The 16,688-nt window shown below is 36.1% G+C and overlaps 1 protein-coding gene across 1 annotated transcript; it reads right to left on the reverse strand.

Moving 5' to 3' along the window:
- Positions 1–368: 368 nt before the first annotated feature.
- On the reverse strand, positions 369–14,552 carry LOC109050576 (C-Jun-amino-terminal kinase-interacting protein 1-like). Its single transcript, XM_019068136.2, has 12 exons — positions 14,225–14,552; positions 12,979–13,090; positions 10,405–10,716; positions 5,901–5,982; positions 4,236–5,237; positions 3,641–3,713; positions 3,056–3,225; positions 2,855–2,958; positions 2,613–2,729; positions 2,219–2,289; positions 1,871–1,969; positions 369–683 (listed from the first exon to the last, which is right to left on the reverse strand). The coding sequence occupies exons 1-12, from the start codon at positions 14,293–14,295 to the stop codon at positions 611–613; spliced, it is 2,286 nt and encodes a 761-aa protein (XP_018923681.1). The 5' UTR covers positions 14,296–14,552; the 3' UTR covers positions 369–610.
- Between the last annotated feature and the right edge of the window lie 2,136 nt (positions 14,553–16,688).

The raw sequence follows: 16,688 nt of genomic DNA on the forward strand, positions 1-16,688 counted from the left end.
TTTATAGCAACTGTATGTGTATTTTTGCGACTTTGAAGGCCCCTACAGTTAAAAGAGTGAACTTCGCTGTGTAATTGCATTAAACCGTACACGTTCATTTGTTGCTGCCGTAAAGCAATCCGCCCTTTTCGCGGTATTTCGTATCCGCTCACCAAGTTTACACACTCCCAGGCATCTGTGGAGGAGCGCGGGAAAAAACACAAACCATTCGACTCAGATTATGTGAGCAATCAGAATAATTTTGGAATTGATATTTCGAGGTAATGTTTTTTAAACATAGAGTTGTTGATCTCTTTGTGATGTTTCATCCATCATTAATGCATAAGTTGTTGTTCTTATTATTTATTAAAAAGAATTCTTAGAAGTAGTTTTTTATAAGTCACATCAAACTTTTTTTTTTCGTTATTAAACTTCATAAGGCTTTACAACAGTCAGTAATACTCGAGTTGTACTATGTGAAAGTAGTTGCGCTGTAGCTGATATTATTTCGATTTTAACATTTGTCTAAAATAGACATCATCAACATAACACGTACAAAGAGGCTCAAAACCACCATCATGCGACACCTCATATATTATGTGATAATGGAAAAATACAAATAGACTGAAGGTCATTCGAGGAAGATGTCTTCTGTCGGACAGGAATATTCCATATGTTCTTTGTAGAACTGCTGAAAAGCTTTCCTGTAAAAACATAAGTATTTATTTATATGCATATCTATAAATTATGCACTGAAGTCATATTTTGATTTCATTTTGGGAAGGTCTAGACGTGATTTTAGATCTAGAATGAGTTTTGTTTTTATTTGTGCTTTAAAAAATTGACTCAGGAACAGAACTCATATTTCTGCCATATTTTAACATAACATGTTTTTAACGCTAACTTGTAAACCGTTAAAAACAGACCTAATTTAAAGGGATAGTTCACCCAAAAATGAAAAGTCTGTCATTAATTCTGTCATCTAAACCCTAAGACCTTTGTTCATCTTTGGAACACAAATTAAGATATTTTTGATGAAATCCGACAGCTTTCTGAACCTGCATAGACAGTAAGGTAACTACCACATTCAAGGCCCAGAAAGGTAGAAAGGACTTCATTAAAATAGTCCATGTGACATCAGTGGTTCAACATTAATTTTATAACGCTATGAGCTACAAGCTAAAACAAAAACAACGACTTTATTCAACAATTCTTTTCTTCCCTGTCACTGTCTTCCTCCATTCAAGAGACGAGAGTACTATGACGCATACATGTGCATTCCTCTACTTGTAATCAAGGCGCAACGCATGCTTGATCTATGTCTGCGGCACCACATGCATGCGTCATGATACTCTTGTGAATCTTCATCTTGTTCCGAAGATGAACAAAGGTCTTGCGAGTAGTGGAGGGTCACTGTTGCACTATTTTCCTTTTTGACCAATCAGCAAAAAGACTCTACTTTTTTTAATCCAATCTTCTCCAAAAAAAAAAAGAAAGAAAGAAAGAAAGAAAACTCAACCTTTTGTGGTTTTTAGTCCATATCTTTTAGCCCAGCATACTGCTAAAAGTTTACTTTTGACAACAAAATTGTGTAAAAATTGTGTAAAAATTTCTGATTGAAAAATGTACCATATGTTAATTTACTTTATATAATCAAATGCTTACTAGAATGAAGATATGCCCCCTGTAACTAACTAGCAACATCACATAGCAAATAATAATGTATACTACTGTATATGCAGTATAGATAATAATTTAAAATATATACAAAAAGCAGTATGTTAAATGAGTAGGAAATGTTCCACAATAAATGAGTTAGTGTTTCAACAGGAAATACAATCGAGAATCAAAAATTGTGTTTGTGGGATCTTTAAGCAACTAGAGAACTCACCCAACAGATTCAGCCAGTTTTGTGGTTGTATCCTCTGAAAAGAACACATGACAGGCGAATCTCTCGTTTGCTGGATGTTTCGTTATTACTCCAAAATACCTGAAAGAAACACACTGAGTATTTACTGTCCAATATGTGCCTCTGTTGTCATTGTTGTATGTTCTCTTTTTCCCTATAGGTGGCGTTGTAACTATAGATGGGTAAAAATTGGGTTATTGTTTATATATATATATATATATATACAGCAAAGATGCATTGCTTATTTTCACATCAGAACAAATCAAAATGGACAGAAATGACCTAATAATAGCACTTTGAGAGAAACCATGCATTTCTGTTCAAACTCACTTCTTGTTCTTCGGATGGCACCCACAGAAGGAGATGTTTTTCAGCTGAAAAAAGTGAAAGCACTTCTCACCCTGTAAAATACAGAAAGAAAGACTAAGTGGTCTAATCAGCAGCATGGATTGAAACATTAGTGTAAGCTGCAGCCACATGATGTCAGTGCAGTGTGAGATTGTCTTATGTGCGCTTAACTCCTGAATCCTGTGGTTTACATCACTGAGCGTGCTAACTAATTCATTAATTCAGAGGGGTTTAGGGGGCGAAATCCCCCCCACATTATGGCTACAGATTAGCAGTCGGTCTTAAGACACTTCTTTGCATAACTGGGACTGTTGACAGGAATGACCCTTGTGCTTCTTTAAAAAAAAATATTATAGGTCTTCTACACTATACAAACCCTTCCAGAAGTCCGACAGTCATCCTGAACGATGATTTTCACTCCTCGTGTGTTGATTTCCAGAATGCAAGGTGAAGGGGGGTTGAACTGCATTGTTGTTCTTCTGTTTGATGCTATCTGTTGACATAATCAAATTGCATATGAACATCAGATTACATATGAACAACATCATGTCTTTGTAATTATTATGTAAATATATGGAAATCCAGGGCAGAATTATAATGCATAATGGATTAGTATACCTTGTGCATGGCGGCACAAAGCACATCGTTCCCTTTGTGATATGGAACTTGAACAGAACCAAGGAATTTTACCCAGAATTTGTCCATCCAGTCACTTTTGACCTCTAAATAAATCAGCAGACAGAGAAGGCAATTATTCCTCAATGCACAAAATACAAAAGCTCAAACACTTAAAATACTTATAGCAAACCCAAGATGTACCTTTAACGAGTTCATCCTTTGTCACTTTGACAGCATAAAATGCAGGGAAGATGCCTCTGGATCCAGTGCGCATGTTGTAGGCCTTGCACCATAGATCCTCAGCCTGCAACTCAACCAGTAAGGGGTCATCTGCCTCCAACTCCAACTCATCATCATGGCGAGGAATAAACCTGTAAACAAGCCAAAATTTGGTTACGGGTAACAACCAATGAGTAGAGTATCTATTGGAAGAAAACTATATATTTGCATAGTTTGTCCTATTACTCATTACAAACTTGTGTTTTATTGGGGGGGCGGGTGTCGATGGCTGGTTTTACTGTTGTTGGTATGTGGGTAAAATTCACAGTCAAATAAAAAAGAAGATTTATTTAGGACAGTTATTCTGCTTGCTTAATGAAATTATTTTCATGACAATTTAGCACATTAAAAAAAATATTAATAATAATAGCAACAATAATACTAAACCAATGCAGTATTAAAAAAAAAAGAATCTTCCTTAAATTTCTTGGACAGGATACGTTTCAATAACCCTTTTAAGTCACATGGTTACTTTTTAAACGGTGTATCAAGAATTTGAATTCTTACCTGAACACTGCTCTGTGGCTCTGTTCTCTTTCCTCTCCATTAATAATACAGGAGAAGAATCCAAACTCAGCAGCTGAGTGGGAGAACAAACGTTCATTGTCAATACAAGAACAACAAAGGATAGAGACATTTCAGTAGGAACTGCTGGCTGAATTTCATCATCTTGATCCTGGCTGGTGAAAGGCGGGTCTGATATTAGTAAAACCATAATTTAAGAAAACCTGTTGCTCTTGCAAAGTCATGGAAGATGTATTACTGAAGGGGTGCCACAAGGTTCAACCCTTGGCCCTTTGCCATTCTTTCTGAGCTTCTCACACTGCTCTTGCCTTCATTTGGTGTATCCACTGCATATTATTGTAACATACCAGAAGCCAAAAATAAACTCATAAACTTGGCATTGTGGACAGCGGAAGTGTTTCATGAACAAAGTAGCTGAAGCAGCCACAAGAAATGGCTAAACGGATTTTGGAGTACTTACAATATTTAAGATCTGTACACATTTGCAACAACCCCTAGTTAAGAAATGTAATTTATTTTTTAAAAATAAATTCAAATGAATTATTTTCTAAATTCCAAATCAGCTTCTGTTACCCACCAGATAAACGTGACCGTCCATTCACAAAGACGTTCATGAACTTGCGGGAACGGGGCATGTCTGAGGTGGTGTCTGTGGTGGAATCCGCAGACAAACAGGAAGTGTCTCTCCTCATGCTTCTCGCTCCCGACTCTTCCTCCTCTTCGTCCACTTCTTGATCCTCCTCATCCTCATCGATGGCAGACTCATAGACGGTATTGTCACTGTCACTTTCGTAACCTTTGTAGCAGTCCTTGATACTCACTAGTTCGAGCTTAGCATGCTCATCCACCACCAGGGTGTACTTAACAGAGTCATATGTCAGTCCCGAAGCATCCGTGCTGACCGCCACTGCCTTTAAGTTCCCTGTGTCCTCCTTGACCAATTTAGGCTTACAGGTTTCAGTCCACTGACAAGCGTCCCCTGCATTGCTGAGGCTGACAGTCCGGCATGGGGGTGTGGGTGCGTACACCTCATCCTCCTCACTAATAGAGGGGTTCGGACAACTCGCTGATGGGTAGTAGTGAAGGGGAGGAAGCTCTGTGTCCGAACTAATTGACATGCGGTTGCTGTCGCTGCTCTGGGACAGAAATGGTCGCTCTTGTTCACCATTGACTGGTGTGAGGTGGATCTCCTCTGTTGCATTTCCTTTTGAAATGAGATAGTCCTTGTTTTTGTCGACCAACTGGTCACACGTACCTTCATTCTCCGCAGGATACTGCACTTGTTCCCGATAGCCGTTGACGGTGTGATACCGGGCTTTTTCCTTGCAAATGGTTGGGATGTCAAGGACACCCTCTATCAGGGTCACTTCCATGGATTTTTCCCTCATGACTGTCTGCGTAAGGGGTGCTACCACATTGGGCTTGTTCAAAGGCTTGGACAACTTATCCTGCTTCTTAGTGTGAAAGGCTGAGGCTTTGTTTGTGGAGGAGGCAGGGCCCCGTGGTTTGGTGCCAGCCCTGGCCTGAACTTTGTCCGCATCAGTCAGGCTAACCTGCTCAGGTTTGACCGCGGGATCTCCTGTTTCACACACACACAGAAGATTATACATTAGGCAATAAGCCTAATGGAGAAAAACATCTGAAGAGGATTATGTAAAATGTCAGTTAATGCCACAGTTAAAGCTGCGCAAAATGCCAAGTTTAACTCAGCACAGGAAGTAATGAATCCTGATGACTTTTAAACCAATGTAGAAGGTGAATATATGATACATATGGTATAATATATGAAGGTGAAGTGTGTAATTTTGTCAACTGAAGAAAGGTACCATCAAATAATATGAGATCAAAGCTTCCTTAGCACCAAATGTATGAACCTAAAATTAAAACAGTAATGAATTTTAAAATCATAATGCAATGGAAGTAGTGACATTAGCTTTACAGTATCCAAACCTTTTTTCATACTGGAAGAGTCAGACACAAGTGATATCTGATGAACTCTCTGGGTAAGTAGACTGACGAAAATCCCATTAAGCTAATTACAACACGTAAACACATTTTCATTCCATGAAAGCAAATACTACAAAAACACCTATAGTATGAACAACAATACACCTACAACTTGTATTTCTTTCATTTATCTCATGGTAATTCCTCTAATGCATAGAATTGATTATGGAAAATTCAAGTCTCAGCAATTCTTCAGACATGTTCATTTGTGTGGAGTGAGGGGCCCATTACTCACCCTTAATGTGTGGTGATGAAGAATGGCTTTTCTTTTCTTTCCTCCGCTCTTTCTCACCAAAGGAATTGTTATTTATTGTGTCCTGCGATTAAAGTAAAAAAAATGAGGGATAGGGGTTTCAATATACAAATTGCTGAGAGAGGACACTTGCAAACAAAAAAAAAAATAAAATAAAATACACCAAAACTAAATATGATACATAAAATAAATAAAAAAATAAATAAATAAAAAGGTATATTTATTGCATTTTTAATAGTTTTTACTTAAAATATATCAAATTAAAATCAAATTAAAAGAATAAAAATTTAAAAAACAATTACACTAAAACACAGACAGACAATACATCCCTCCATCTTGGATAAATCATTAGATTTTGTAAGTAATACTAATTGTCACCACATTTTAGGTGTTTTTCTATCGTATAGTGAAACAGAAACTATATCTGACTACAGGCCGTAAAACGAGAGAGTTACAGGAAGAGCAATCTGACAGAAAGATTTACTGCTCTTTCCTGACGCTGACTCACGAATTGACTACGCTATAATGCACCTTTAACCCAGACACTCCAATGTTGTCATAGCAACATGCCCATCGATGATGCAGGAATTGGCATGCGTGAGAGCGTGTCAGTGTGTGCGTAAGTGTGGGGGTAGATGGGAACATACAGTAGTGTTCGTGATGGAGAAAGACGACACAGATGGCTGATATGATGTTCTTATTTAGTGACACTAAAAACGGTATGAAGAAAGAAGCCAGATGGGAGAAACTCTATCCTCACAGTTCATTTCTATCTAGTTTATTAATTGGAGCCTGTCTCAGTCATTTACTGTAGGTCTACTAATATCAGACTAGAATTAAGTAATCTTTATTTCTGCAGGATATAAAATAGATGACACTGAAATCTGAGAAAGACATTTTGAAGAACTAGCAGTTATAGTGTTATCTATATGCTACTATTAAATACACTGTTACCTATATGCTACTATCATATATACCATTATCTATATTCTAATGTACACCTAAAAGTTCCTTTAGCAGATTTAAAATGCATATTATTGGTGCTGATGACTCATCCTGTACTACATTGTTTTAACCAATCAGATGCTTTCTAATGTAAGAATGTCCGTAAACCTAAAAAAAAAAATATAAAAAAAAAAAATTAACTAAAGGCCATTGACTTTTTTTTTAAGGGACTACTTTTGCCCAAAAATATTATTTCAATAGGAAATATGTCAACAAAAGAAAAAAAAGCATGTTAATATATTTAATTAAGTCTTTGTCTAAACAGTCAAAAATGCAGCCCATTTTAATACTTATCCACAAAATTCAATCAAATTAAAATAAATTAATAATAATAAAAAATTCCTTTATGACAATAATGTGAAACTGTCAAATTCAACAAGACTTGACCCTATTTAGTTTCTTAATGCACATTTCTGGTGCACAAATCATTGGCGCATGTTATTTTAAGTAAAAAAAAAAAAAAATAATAAAAATAAATAAAAATAACTTGCTCCACATCTAAAATGACCTTCCTTTTGGATGAGATCACAAAGCCCCTCCAATTCCATTCGGGTATGTCATGACCACTTTTAAAAATTCTATTTCCTTGTAAAATCAAGTGTTTTTTATATTTTAACAGTTGAATACGCCATTTCTCTCAGAAACGTGTCAGATTACAGAAGTAATAGAAATAAATTGTCAATAGGACTTCACATTGATTCTTAGGGTTTCAGCCAACACCCAGGCCTAAAATATTACAGTCACAATGTAGATATTTTTAGAGCAGACTTTCTCATGGATTTACTTGTATTACCCAAGTACTCTGTTCTCTTTCTGTTGAAAAGCTCTCTGCTAATTCCTCAAATGCCCTTTGAGCCCAGCGGCTGTGCCAATGCTGCAGACGTGGAGAGATTCGACAAGGCAAGATTATGAGATTAAAGACAGGGATGCACATTTACAGTTATCCACCATCTTCTCTGATCGTAAAACAGTCTGCCAACCTGGATATGATTCAGAATGCTCAAAACAAAAGCAAAAGCCTGTTTTTCTTTACACAAGCAACTACGAGATTTCATGTCACGTCATAATAACCAGTTGGCAAAATAATTAGATATAATACAAGTGGGCTTTTGCAAGTCTTAATGATAAAGGCCGCATTTTTCACTTCTGGAATTCAGGACACTGGACTGGCCAGGACTAATAAGATGGTAAATATTGTTATGCAATTGCTGCAGAACAATCTGATTAAACTGCATTATATTAGATGTACATTTTTAGCTCAGCACAGGTTAAACAGATAAACATTCTTTCATCATTTACTCACCCTCATGTCATTCCCAACCTGTATTATTGACCTGTGTTAAATCAAGAATGAGATCAGAAGATCAGGAATAAAGTGCTTTTTGACACTTTTATTATATGCAATAGAGCAGCTGGAACATTCAGCAAAATATCTCTCTTTGTGTTCTATGAATGATAGAAGTTTTGATTTACATTAGGGTTAGTAAAAGATGACAGTATTCATTTGTGGGACGGTGTTAAGTTGAAAATACAGAACACATAAAACCATTATTTCTAGAATCTTTATGATTATAAATGTCTTTTTTTTTTTTATTTGTGGCAATATTGAAAATTACTGCAAGCAGCATAACCAAATCCAATTTCAGTAATAGAGAAAACTGAAAAGGTCATTTGAAGTTCAGTACAGTCTGGGCTGGATGTCTTATCAGGAGATCATTGCTGGGCCATTACTTAAATCATTTAGTTTCCTCAGCCTCATTACCCATGATGCACTTCTGAGAGAGAAGACTCTCAAAAAATAATATCAGTGTTATATTATTTCTATATTATTGTAGTATTTAATAGTTTTTTTGTATATAGTATTTAATTCATTTTAGCTTGTTTTAGTAATTTTGTTATGTGCTTTTGTCATTATTATTATTATTATTATTATTATTTTTAGTATTTTTAAATACATTTAACTATTTTATTAAAATGTATATTTTAATTAATTTTTTTCAGTTTTAGTTTAGTAATATTGGTACTTTAACTTATTTCGGTTAATTGCCAAGGCAACATTTCAGATTTCTTTTTTTTAATCTAATATTTATTTTATTTAAGCTTCATTTCAATTACCAGAAACAATTTTTTAATAGTTTTACTTTGATTTAACAATAACAACACTAGGTAAGATTATGTGCAGTAATAAGAAAGTAATAACACTTTTTAACACATTTATATATGTTAAAAACTGAGACAACATGTCCTGGTCTCTTCTAACATGATATATAGATCAACAAGTTATCTACAGTAGCTAGCCCAAAAATGTCAATCACAACCCTTTCAAAAAACGCGCCACATATGACATCCAAAAAACTGGGTTTTTACTCCCACCTCGTTTTATTTTGTTCAAATCGACCCATTAAAGTGCCGCCCCCCTGCTGTTTGACCCTCACAGGTCAACAGTAACGATCCACTCTCGCTCTTTCTTGTCGGATTGCATTACACGGAGGGCGGATAGCAGTGATTCACAGCAGGTGGGACGAACAGGAGCTCACAAACAGGAAACATCATCAACATCACCGGCCGAGAGTATCAAGAAAACCCGAACGCTACATGCCACCGATTTGCATACACACTGAAAATACACGCCATCCCTCCAGGGGAACGGCTCGAGATGACATTATGGCTCAAGATCCTGTTTGTGCAGTATGGAAATCATCACTTTTACTGTAAAACAATTTGTAACATTATGGCTCAGGCAATTTCAGGCTCTTTTTTTTAATCTACTAGGTTATTTTATTTAAGCTTCATTTCAATTACCAGAAACAATTTTTTTTAATAGTTTTACTTTGATTTAACAATTACAACACTAGGTAAGATTATGTGCAGTAATAAGAAAGTAATAACACTTTTTAACACATTTATATATGTTAAAAACTGAGACAACATGTCCTGGTCTCTTCTAACAGGTTATCAAGTTATCTACAGTAGCTAGCCCTAAAATGTCAATCACAACCCTTTCAAAAAACGCGCCACATATGACATCCAAAAAACTGGGTTTTTACTCCCACCTCGTTTTATTTTGTTCAAATCGACCCATTAAAGTGCCGCCCCCTGCTGTTTGACCCTCACAGGTCAACAGTAACGATCCACTCTCGCTCTTTCTTGTCGGATTGCATTACACGGAGGGCGGATAGCAGTGATTCACAGCAGGTGGGACGAACAGGAGCTCACAAACAGGAAACATCATCAACATCACCGGCCGAGAGTATCAAAGAAACCCGAACGCTACATGCCACCGATTTGCATACACACTGAAAATACACGCCATCCCTCCAGGGGAACGGCTCGAGATGACATTATGGCTCAAGATCCTGTTTGTGCAGTATGGAAATCATCACTTTTACTGTAAAACAATTTGTAATCCCTGTCCATCTGCCTCGGACATAATCACAAGCCTCTTAAAGACCACAGGCCGCTGCAAAACTGTCTGTCTCACCTGAGTCCTTGGCACTTGGGGGAAAAGATTCAGGGTGGTAGGTCTCTTGGGCCGGTATGTATCCATGGCGATGGCAGGGATGAAATCCTTTAGCTGAGGCTGAGTGACAGGCGGCCCTGCGCCCTGCTCTTCCTTGTGGTTGTCATCGACGGCATCAACCGGCCGCCTCTCGTTCTCCTCTTCCTCCTCTTCTTCCAAGATTCCTCCCTCTGCATCAATCAGGTCCAAGTGGAGCATCTCCGTCTGCAGCTCCACCACCCCCCTCCTCCGGCCGCTCCTTGGTGTGCCATTGGTCGGCTGAGTCATGTGATCCTGGGAAGAGCAGGCAGCAGAGCTTTAGAGGCGAGAGCAAAGGAGCTGCAGTCAGAGTGAGTCAGGCAAGCCAATCAGAGCGATGTGATGAGATTGTGGCTCCCTTCCTGGCTGCTGTAAGGAAAGCTAATTCAATCCCAGAGAACAATGAGGCGTGTCACTCGACAGAAGCAAAATAAACACACCCAAAAATGATGAGGAGAAAGATTATTACGTTTAATTGCACTAAACTGCCTTATTGTCTTTAAACACAACTCTTCTTGCCATAAACACTATGCCAATTATCTCATTAAAAGGCTGTGAAATCAAAAATGAAGGATTTTTATTGATAGTGGTTAGATAATGATATCCACACTAAACAGTCAGATGTCACTGAACATGTTATAAATTGTCAAAGCCAATTATGCTGAAACTTATGGTCTTTCAGCGCAGATTTTCTTAGCATTAACACTTACGTAATAATGCTAATCATTGCATTAAAAGGGTAGTGAAATCAGTGGTCAGATGATTATAATCATGATCAGTCGTCCGATGTGATTGAACATGTTTTGAATTCTCAGTGTCAAAGCCATTGTACAAAACTGACTTGTCTTGAAACGCAGCTTTTCTAAGCATAAACACTTACAATGCTAATTATCACATTAAAAAGATTGTTATATCCTAAATGAGGGATTTTGTTTAAGTTGTCAGATGATGATAATCATGATATGATCTATTGTTTTGAATTATCTCTCTCAAAGTCATTAAACACAGCTTTTCATATAGCATAAACACTTACAATGCTAATTATCACATAAAAAGGTTGTGAAATCATAAATTAGGGATTTTTATTTAAGTGGTCAGACAATGATATCCATGTTAAACCACCAGATGAGACTGAATATTATAAATTCTCTCTTTCAAACCTGCCTTATTGTCTTCAAACAGCTTTTGTAGGATAAACACTTTTATAGTATGATGCTAATAATCACATAAAAAGTTGTGAAATTATAAAAGAGGGATTTTTAAGTGGTTAAATGATAAACAGTCAGATGTGATTGACTTTGACAGCCTCCCTCAGTGTTCAAGTCTAATGCTAATGCTAATTGACTGCTATGCTAATTGGCTCTGAACACAACAGTCTCTTGTGACCTCACTCACTCACTCACTCACTCATACAAATACTAAAATTCTCAATCTCTACACATATTTGGACTGCAATACATGAAACGGATGATGTGCCTTTGAACTAGAAATCTATTTCTGCTGTAGTAGGGTAAACAGCGCGCCTAGCTCTGCACTGTCAGATGATTCTTCACTCAGCTCCAGACTGTGTCTCATGGAAAGATAAGTGACTGTTTGGTTTTAGGGTGGAGATAAACCACATATACACATTTTACTTTGTGGTGAGGACCGCCTGTTGACATCTACTGCTTTTGAATTAAGATAACTGTATATAGTCCATGCTCTTTAAAGTCATTTAAATTAAAGGAGGACACAAAGGAGGTCAAAAACGGAAGGGATAGATCATGCAAAAGTCAACTCTGGTCATCATTTACTCATCCTCATATCATTTTAAACCTGTTTGATTTTCATAAAAAGCAACAGAAAATGCTTTACAGAATGTCCAAGCTTCTCCTTTATACACACAGAGAGTTGGTGACTGATGTTTGCCTAACATTATCTTTTGTTTTCTACATAAAATGATTTGTAGTTGTAAATAAATCTAAAGTTAAGTGTAAGGTTTGACTCCTGAACTAGTGAGCTGTTCATACCTGGATTTTAGCCCACTGGAGATTAGCTACAGGCTCAGAGCAGATGTTAATTAACCCATATAGGCATGTACAGGTGGTGCTTTGGCACAGCTCCAAAAAATTAGAGTAAACCCTGACACCACAATATATATATATATATACACACACACATACATATACCAACAGAATAAATAAATGGTAAAAATGACAAATATATTGCTTAAATATACAAGTAAATATATTTAAATTAAAATAACCTAAATTAATAACACCTTATCAGAAAAAAGTCACTGGGGCAGTACCTTTTCAAAAAGTAAAATGTGCCATTTAGGTGCTAAAATGAACCTTTAAGTTACAAATTTAGGTGCAAATAAGGTACAAAAGTGTACCTTTTGACAAGGTACCGCCCCAGTGGGAGCTTTTGTACCTTTTTTTCTGAGAGTGTATGAAAATGTATGTTTACCCCAAAATGCCAGCTATGAAAACAGACTCAAATCTACAGTAAGGTTATTTGAGGGTACAGACTTACATTAGGGTCGAGGTCGAGCTGGCTGAGAGTGATTCCATTCTCATCTGTGATTTCTGTCATTTCTGACAGGTCGTCATCCTCGTATTCATTCAGACTGATGTCATGGGTTAACCTGCAAAGTGCCAGCACACCCACACAGATAGTGACACACATTACGTCATCCCTCCACGAGGCCATTGCTAGACAGTCATACACAGAGAGGGCACGGCTTGCCTGCTCATCTGATAACTTCACAACTACTGCAATGCTGTAACTATTAGGCGTATTACTCATTGATCTATAAATGCAAATAAAAATGTAAATAAAATAAGAATGTGTGTGTGGATGCATATGTATATGTGTGTGTGCATATATATATATATATATATATATTAATATATATATTAATGCGTAATATCTATTTGTGTGTGTGTTTGTGTGTGAATATATATTTACCCCCCCCCCCACTTTCTTTTAAAGTAGTTTCTTTTAGTCTTTTAATGTAATCCTGGAGTTATCGGTTGACATTCTGCTAACTTTTAAGTTTATTTAACTTTAAGTCTATTTAATAAAATTTTACATTAATTTATATTTATATATAAACTAATTTACAAAGAAGAACATTACATAGACTTCAAGGTTATTATTCTGAATTATGCAAGTTATGTATATGGAAATGTGTTGTAAGAAAGCATATGCAAATACAAACACAATGTTCCTAAATGTAACTGCATAATGCTGAGTTAACACATTGTATGAACTTGCTTAATGACAACAACATTCTTATTCTACCTAATGTTTTATTAACCTCTGTCTGCAAGCTAGCCATTCACTGATAAATTAAGCTTTAAAAGCACTCAGACATACTAAATTTGTAGTACTTTATATACCTGCAATTGTGCAGCCTCCACATTTCTAGATTGATAACAAGACATTTTAATATAGCAAATTTAGCCAATCTAATGAACCTAGCAGAACTATAAACGTCTTTCTGCAGACCACAGTCATTATTTTATTCTTTGATTATGATTTTGTACCTTGCAATAGACTTAAAGCAAGCCTAATTTTAGATCAGAAACACTTAACACACACATTAAATTACAAAACCTTCACATCTCATTCAGTCCCATCCATAACCCTACATGTATTTCCTTCATGCACACCAAACTAACATTGGCCTATTTCAGAACACACAAGCTGATCCAAGGTCAGTTAAGTGGAGCGCAAAAAGGCTGTGCAGGGGGACACGGCCACATCACTACTGTACCATTTCTCCCACTGTTCCTCCATCCAGCTGTCCCCATCCTCTCTGGAGTCCATGGCCAGGCAGAGCACCATCTGCAGGGCAGGGCTGGATGCCACTGGACCCTTCTTGGGGGGAAATCGATGGAGCCAACAACTACGCCACTTTATTTCTCAACCACCCGTCCTGCAATCCACACAGAAATGTCCTCCACGAGGGTCCTCAGGGGGGTTACATCAGCCACGGGAAGCTGAAGTGGACGTCCTCACTTCCCCTCGAAAACATCCTACTGTACACCCCTGACACTCCTTGCTCTGCTCTGTGTGTGTCCTTCAATGGAGCCATTAAAGTCAGCAGTGGATGACTGAGGGAGAGAGAGAGAGAGGGGGAAAGAGAGAGAGAGAGAGAGGCGTAGTCTCCACTAAAAGGGTCTGCCACACCAGTGATTGATGGTCCAGATCAATGCGGCTCAAGTTGCCACCTCCACACAAGTGCAGGCCAGTTTGGTGAAGAGATGCCTGCTGGGAATCGATGGCATTGATAACCAGATGAAAATATCTGGAAAGCTTCCTGAGATATATATTGCATCATTAAAGTTCATTAGGAACTCCTCCTAAACCCTGTTAATTAGATTCAGATCTTCTTGCATTTCATTAATGGAAAAACAAGCATGTTATTGACGGATCATACATGCGTCATCTTATTTTACATTGTGTGGTGGGGCTATTGCAGATAACGTGAGTTATTGACTTGGAGGAGATCCATTTCATTGCGGGACTCTGCAGAAGATGGAGGACGAAGAGAGAGAAATGGGCAGAGATAAGAGTCTCTCCATGGTCATTATGCTCTATAAGAGCAGACATTAGCTGAGAGCTCTTCCCTCATTAGCGCAGCTCTCACAGGATGCCATTCACATCAGCTCTGCTTACAGCAGCTCTATTGCATTACTACACTGCCAGCCTGAGATAAACACCAGCACACTGCTGGATGCTAATCAGTTCACTCAGATGTGCACTGACAGCACACTGATTTAATAAAAATGAGAAATTCATAGATGCCATTTTAATCTTACTTAATTCAGAAAAAAAAAAATTAAGCATTTGAGACTTTACTGTAAAACAAAACAACAAAAATCAACATAAAGAGAGAAAAAAAACAGAGAGAGAGAAAATAACAGGACAACCAAAAATAACATAACATAAAAGAAAATAAAAAAAGGAGACAAAAAAAAAACTCAAAACAGAACAAAGAAATTAAACAAAAAGTCCTAAACACACCAAAAAGAGAAAAGAGAAAGAAAACAAATGGGGAAAAAAAGACAAAAAACAAATAAATAAACCCCCCCACAAAACTAAGACAAAAGAACACAAAAAGAGAACAAAATAAATAAAAACAAAAAAGGTATTTATATATATACACACATACATATATACATATATATACAAAGCTGATTTTTTAGGATCATTATCACATGATCCTTTAGAAATCATTCTAATATGATGATACATTATCAAAGTTGGAAACAGTTCTGCTGCTTAACATTTTTTCAGAACATGTGATACTTTTTTAGGATACTTTGATGAATAAAAAGTTAAAAAAAAAAAGCTATGTTTTTTTAAAATATAAATATTTATATATAAATAACAATATACACTACTGGTCAGTAATTTTTAGGGTCAGTAATTTTTTTTTCTTTCTTTTAAAAAAAAAATAAAATCAATACTTTTATTCAGCAAGGATGTGTTAAATTGGTAAAAAGTGATAGTAAAGAAAATATATTATTAGAATATATATTAGAATTATTTTTTTATTTTGAATAAATGCAGTTCTTTTTAACCTTTTATTCATCAAATATATTAGACAGCAGAACTGTTTCCAACACTCATAATAAATCAGAATATTAGAATGATTTCTAAATGATCATGTGATAGACTGGATGTTACATGTGACACTGAAGGCTGGAGTAATGATGCTGAAAATTCAGCTTTGCATCACAGGAATATTTTTTTTTTTTTTAAGTATATTCAAATAGAAAACTATTATTTTAAGTTGTAATAATATTCCACAATATTACTGTTTTTTCTGTATTTTTGATCAAATAAATGCAGGCTTGATGAGCAGAAGAGACTTCTTTCAAAAACATTAAAAATAGTAATGTTTCCAAACGTTTGACCTGTACTGTATATATACATATACATTTACATACATATATACATTTACATACATATATATATATACATATATATATATATATATATATATATATATATATATATATACACATGCATACACATACATACATATATATACACATACATACATATATATACATATACATACACATACATACATACATATATACACATACATACATACATACATACACACACACATATGCACTGGGCAGTCATAAAAAGAGATTTGGAAAGATTTTTAAATTAATGATTTACAAGATTTATTACTATGACCATAAATATAATCAATTTTA

This window comes from Cyprinus carpio, chromosome A25, assembly GCF_018340385.1.
Source record: "Cyprinus carpio isolate SPL01 chromosome A25, ASM1834038v1, whole genome shotgun sequence".
NCBI classification, from domain to species: domain Eukaryota; kingdom Metazoa; phylum Chordata; class Actinopteri; order Cypriniformes; family Cyprinidae; genus Cyprinus; species Cyprinus carpio.

Coding starts and splice junctions, on each gene's coding strand:
- LOC109050576 (XM_019068136.2), bottom strand. CDS start 14,295: ATGGTGCTCTGCCTGGCCATGGACTCCAGAGAGGATGGGGACAGCTGG. Junction 3,714..4,235: donor TGGACGGTCACGTTTATCTG/GTGGGTAACAGA, acceptor TCTCCCACTCAG/CTGCTGAGTTTGGATTCTTC. Junction 1,970..2,218: donor TGCCATCCGAAGAACAAGAA/GTGAGTTTGAAC, acceptor TGTTTCTTTCAG/GTATTTTGGAGTAATAACGA.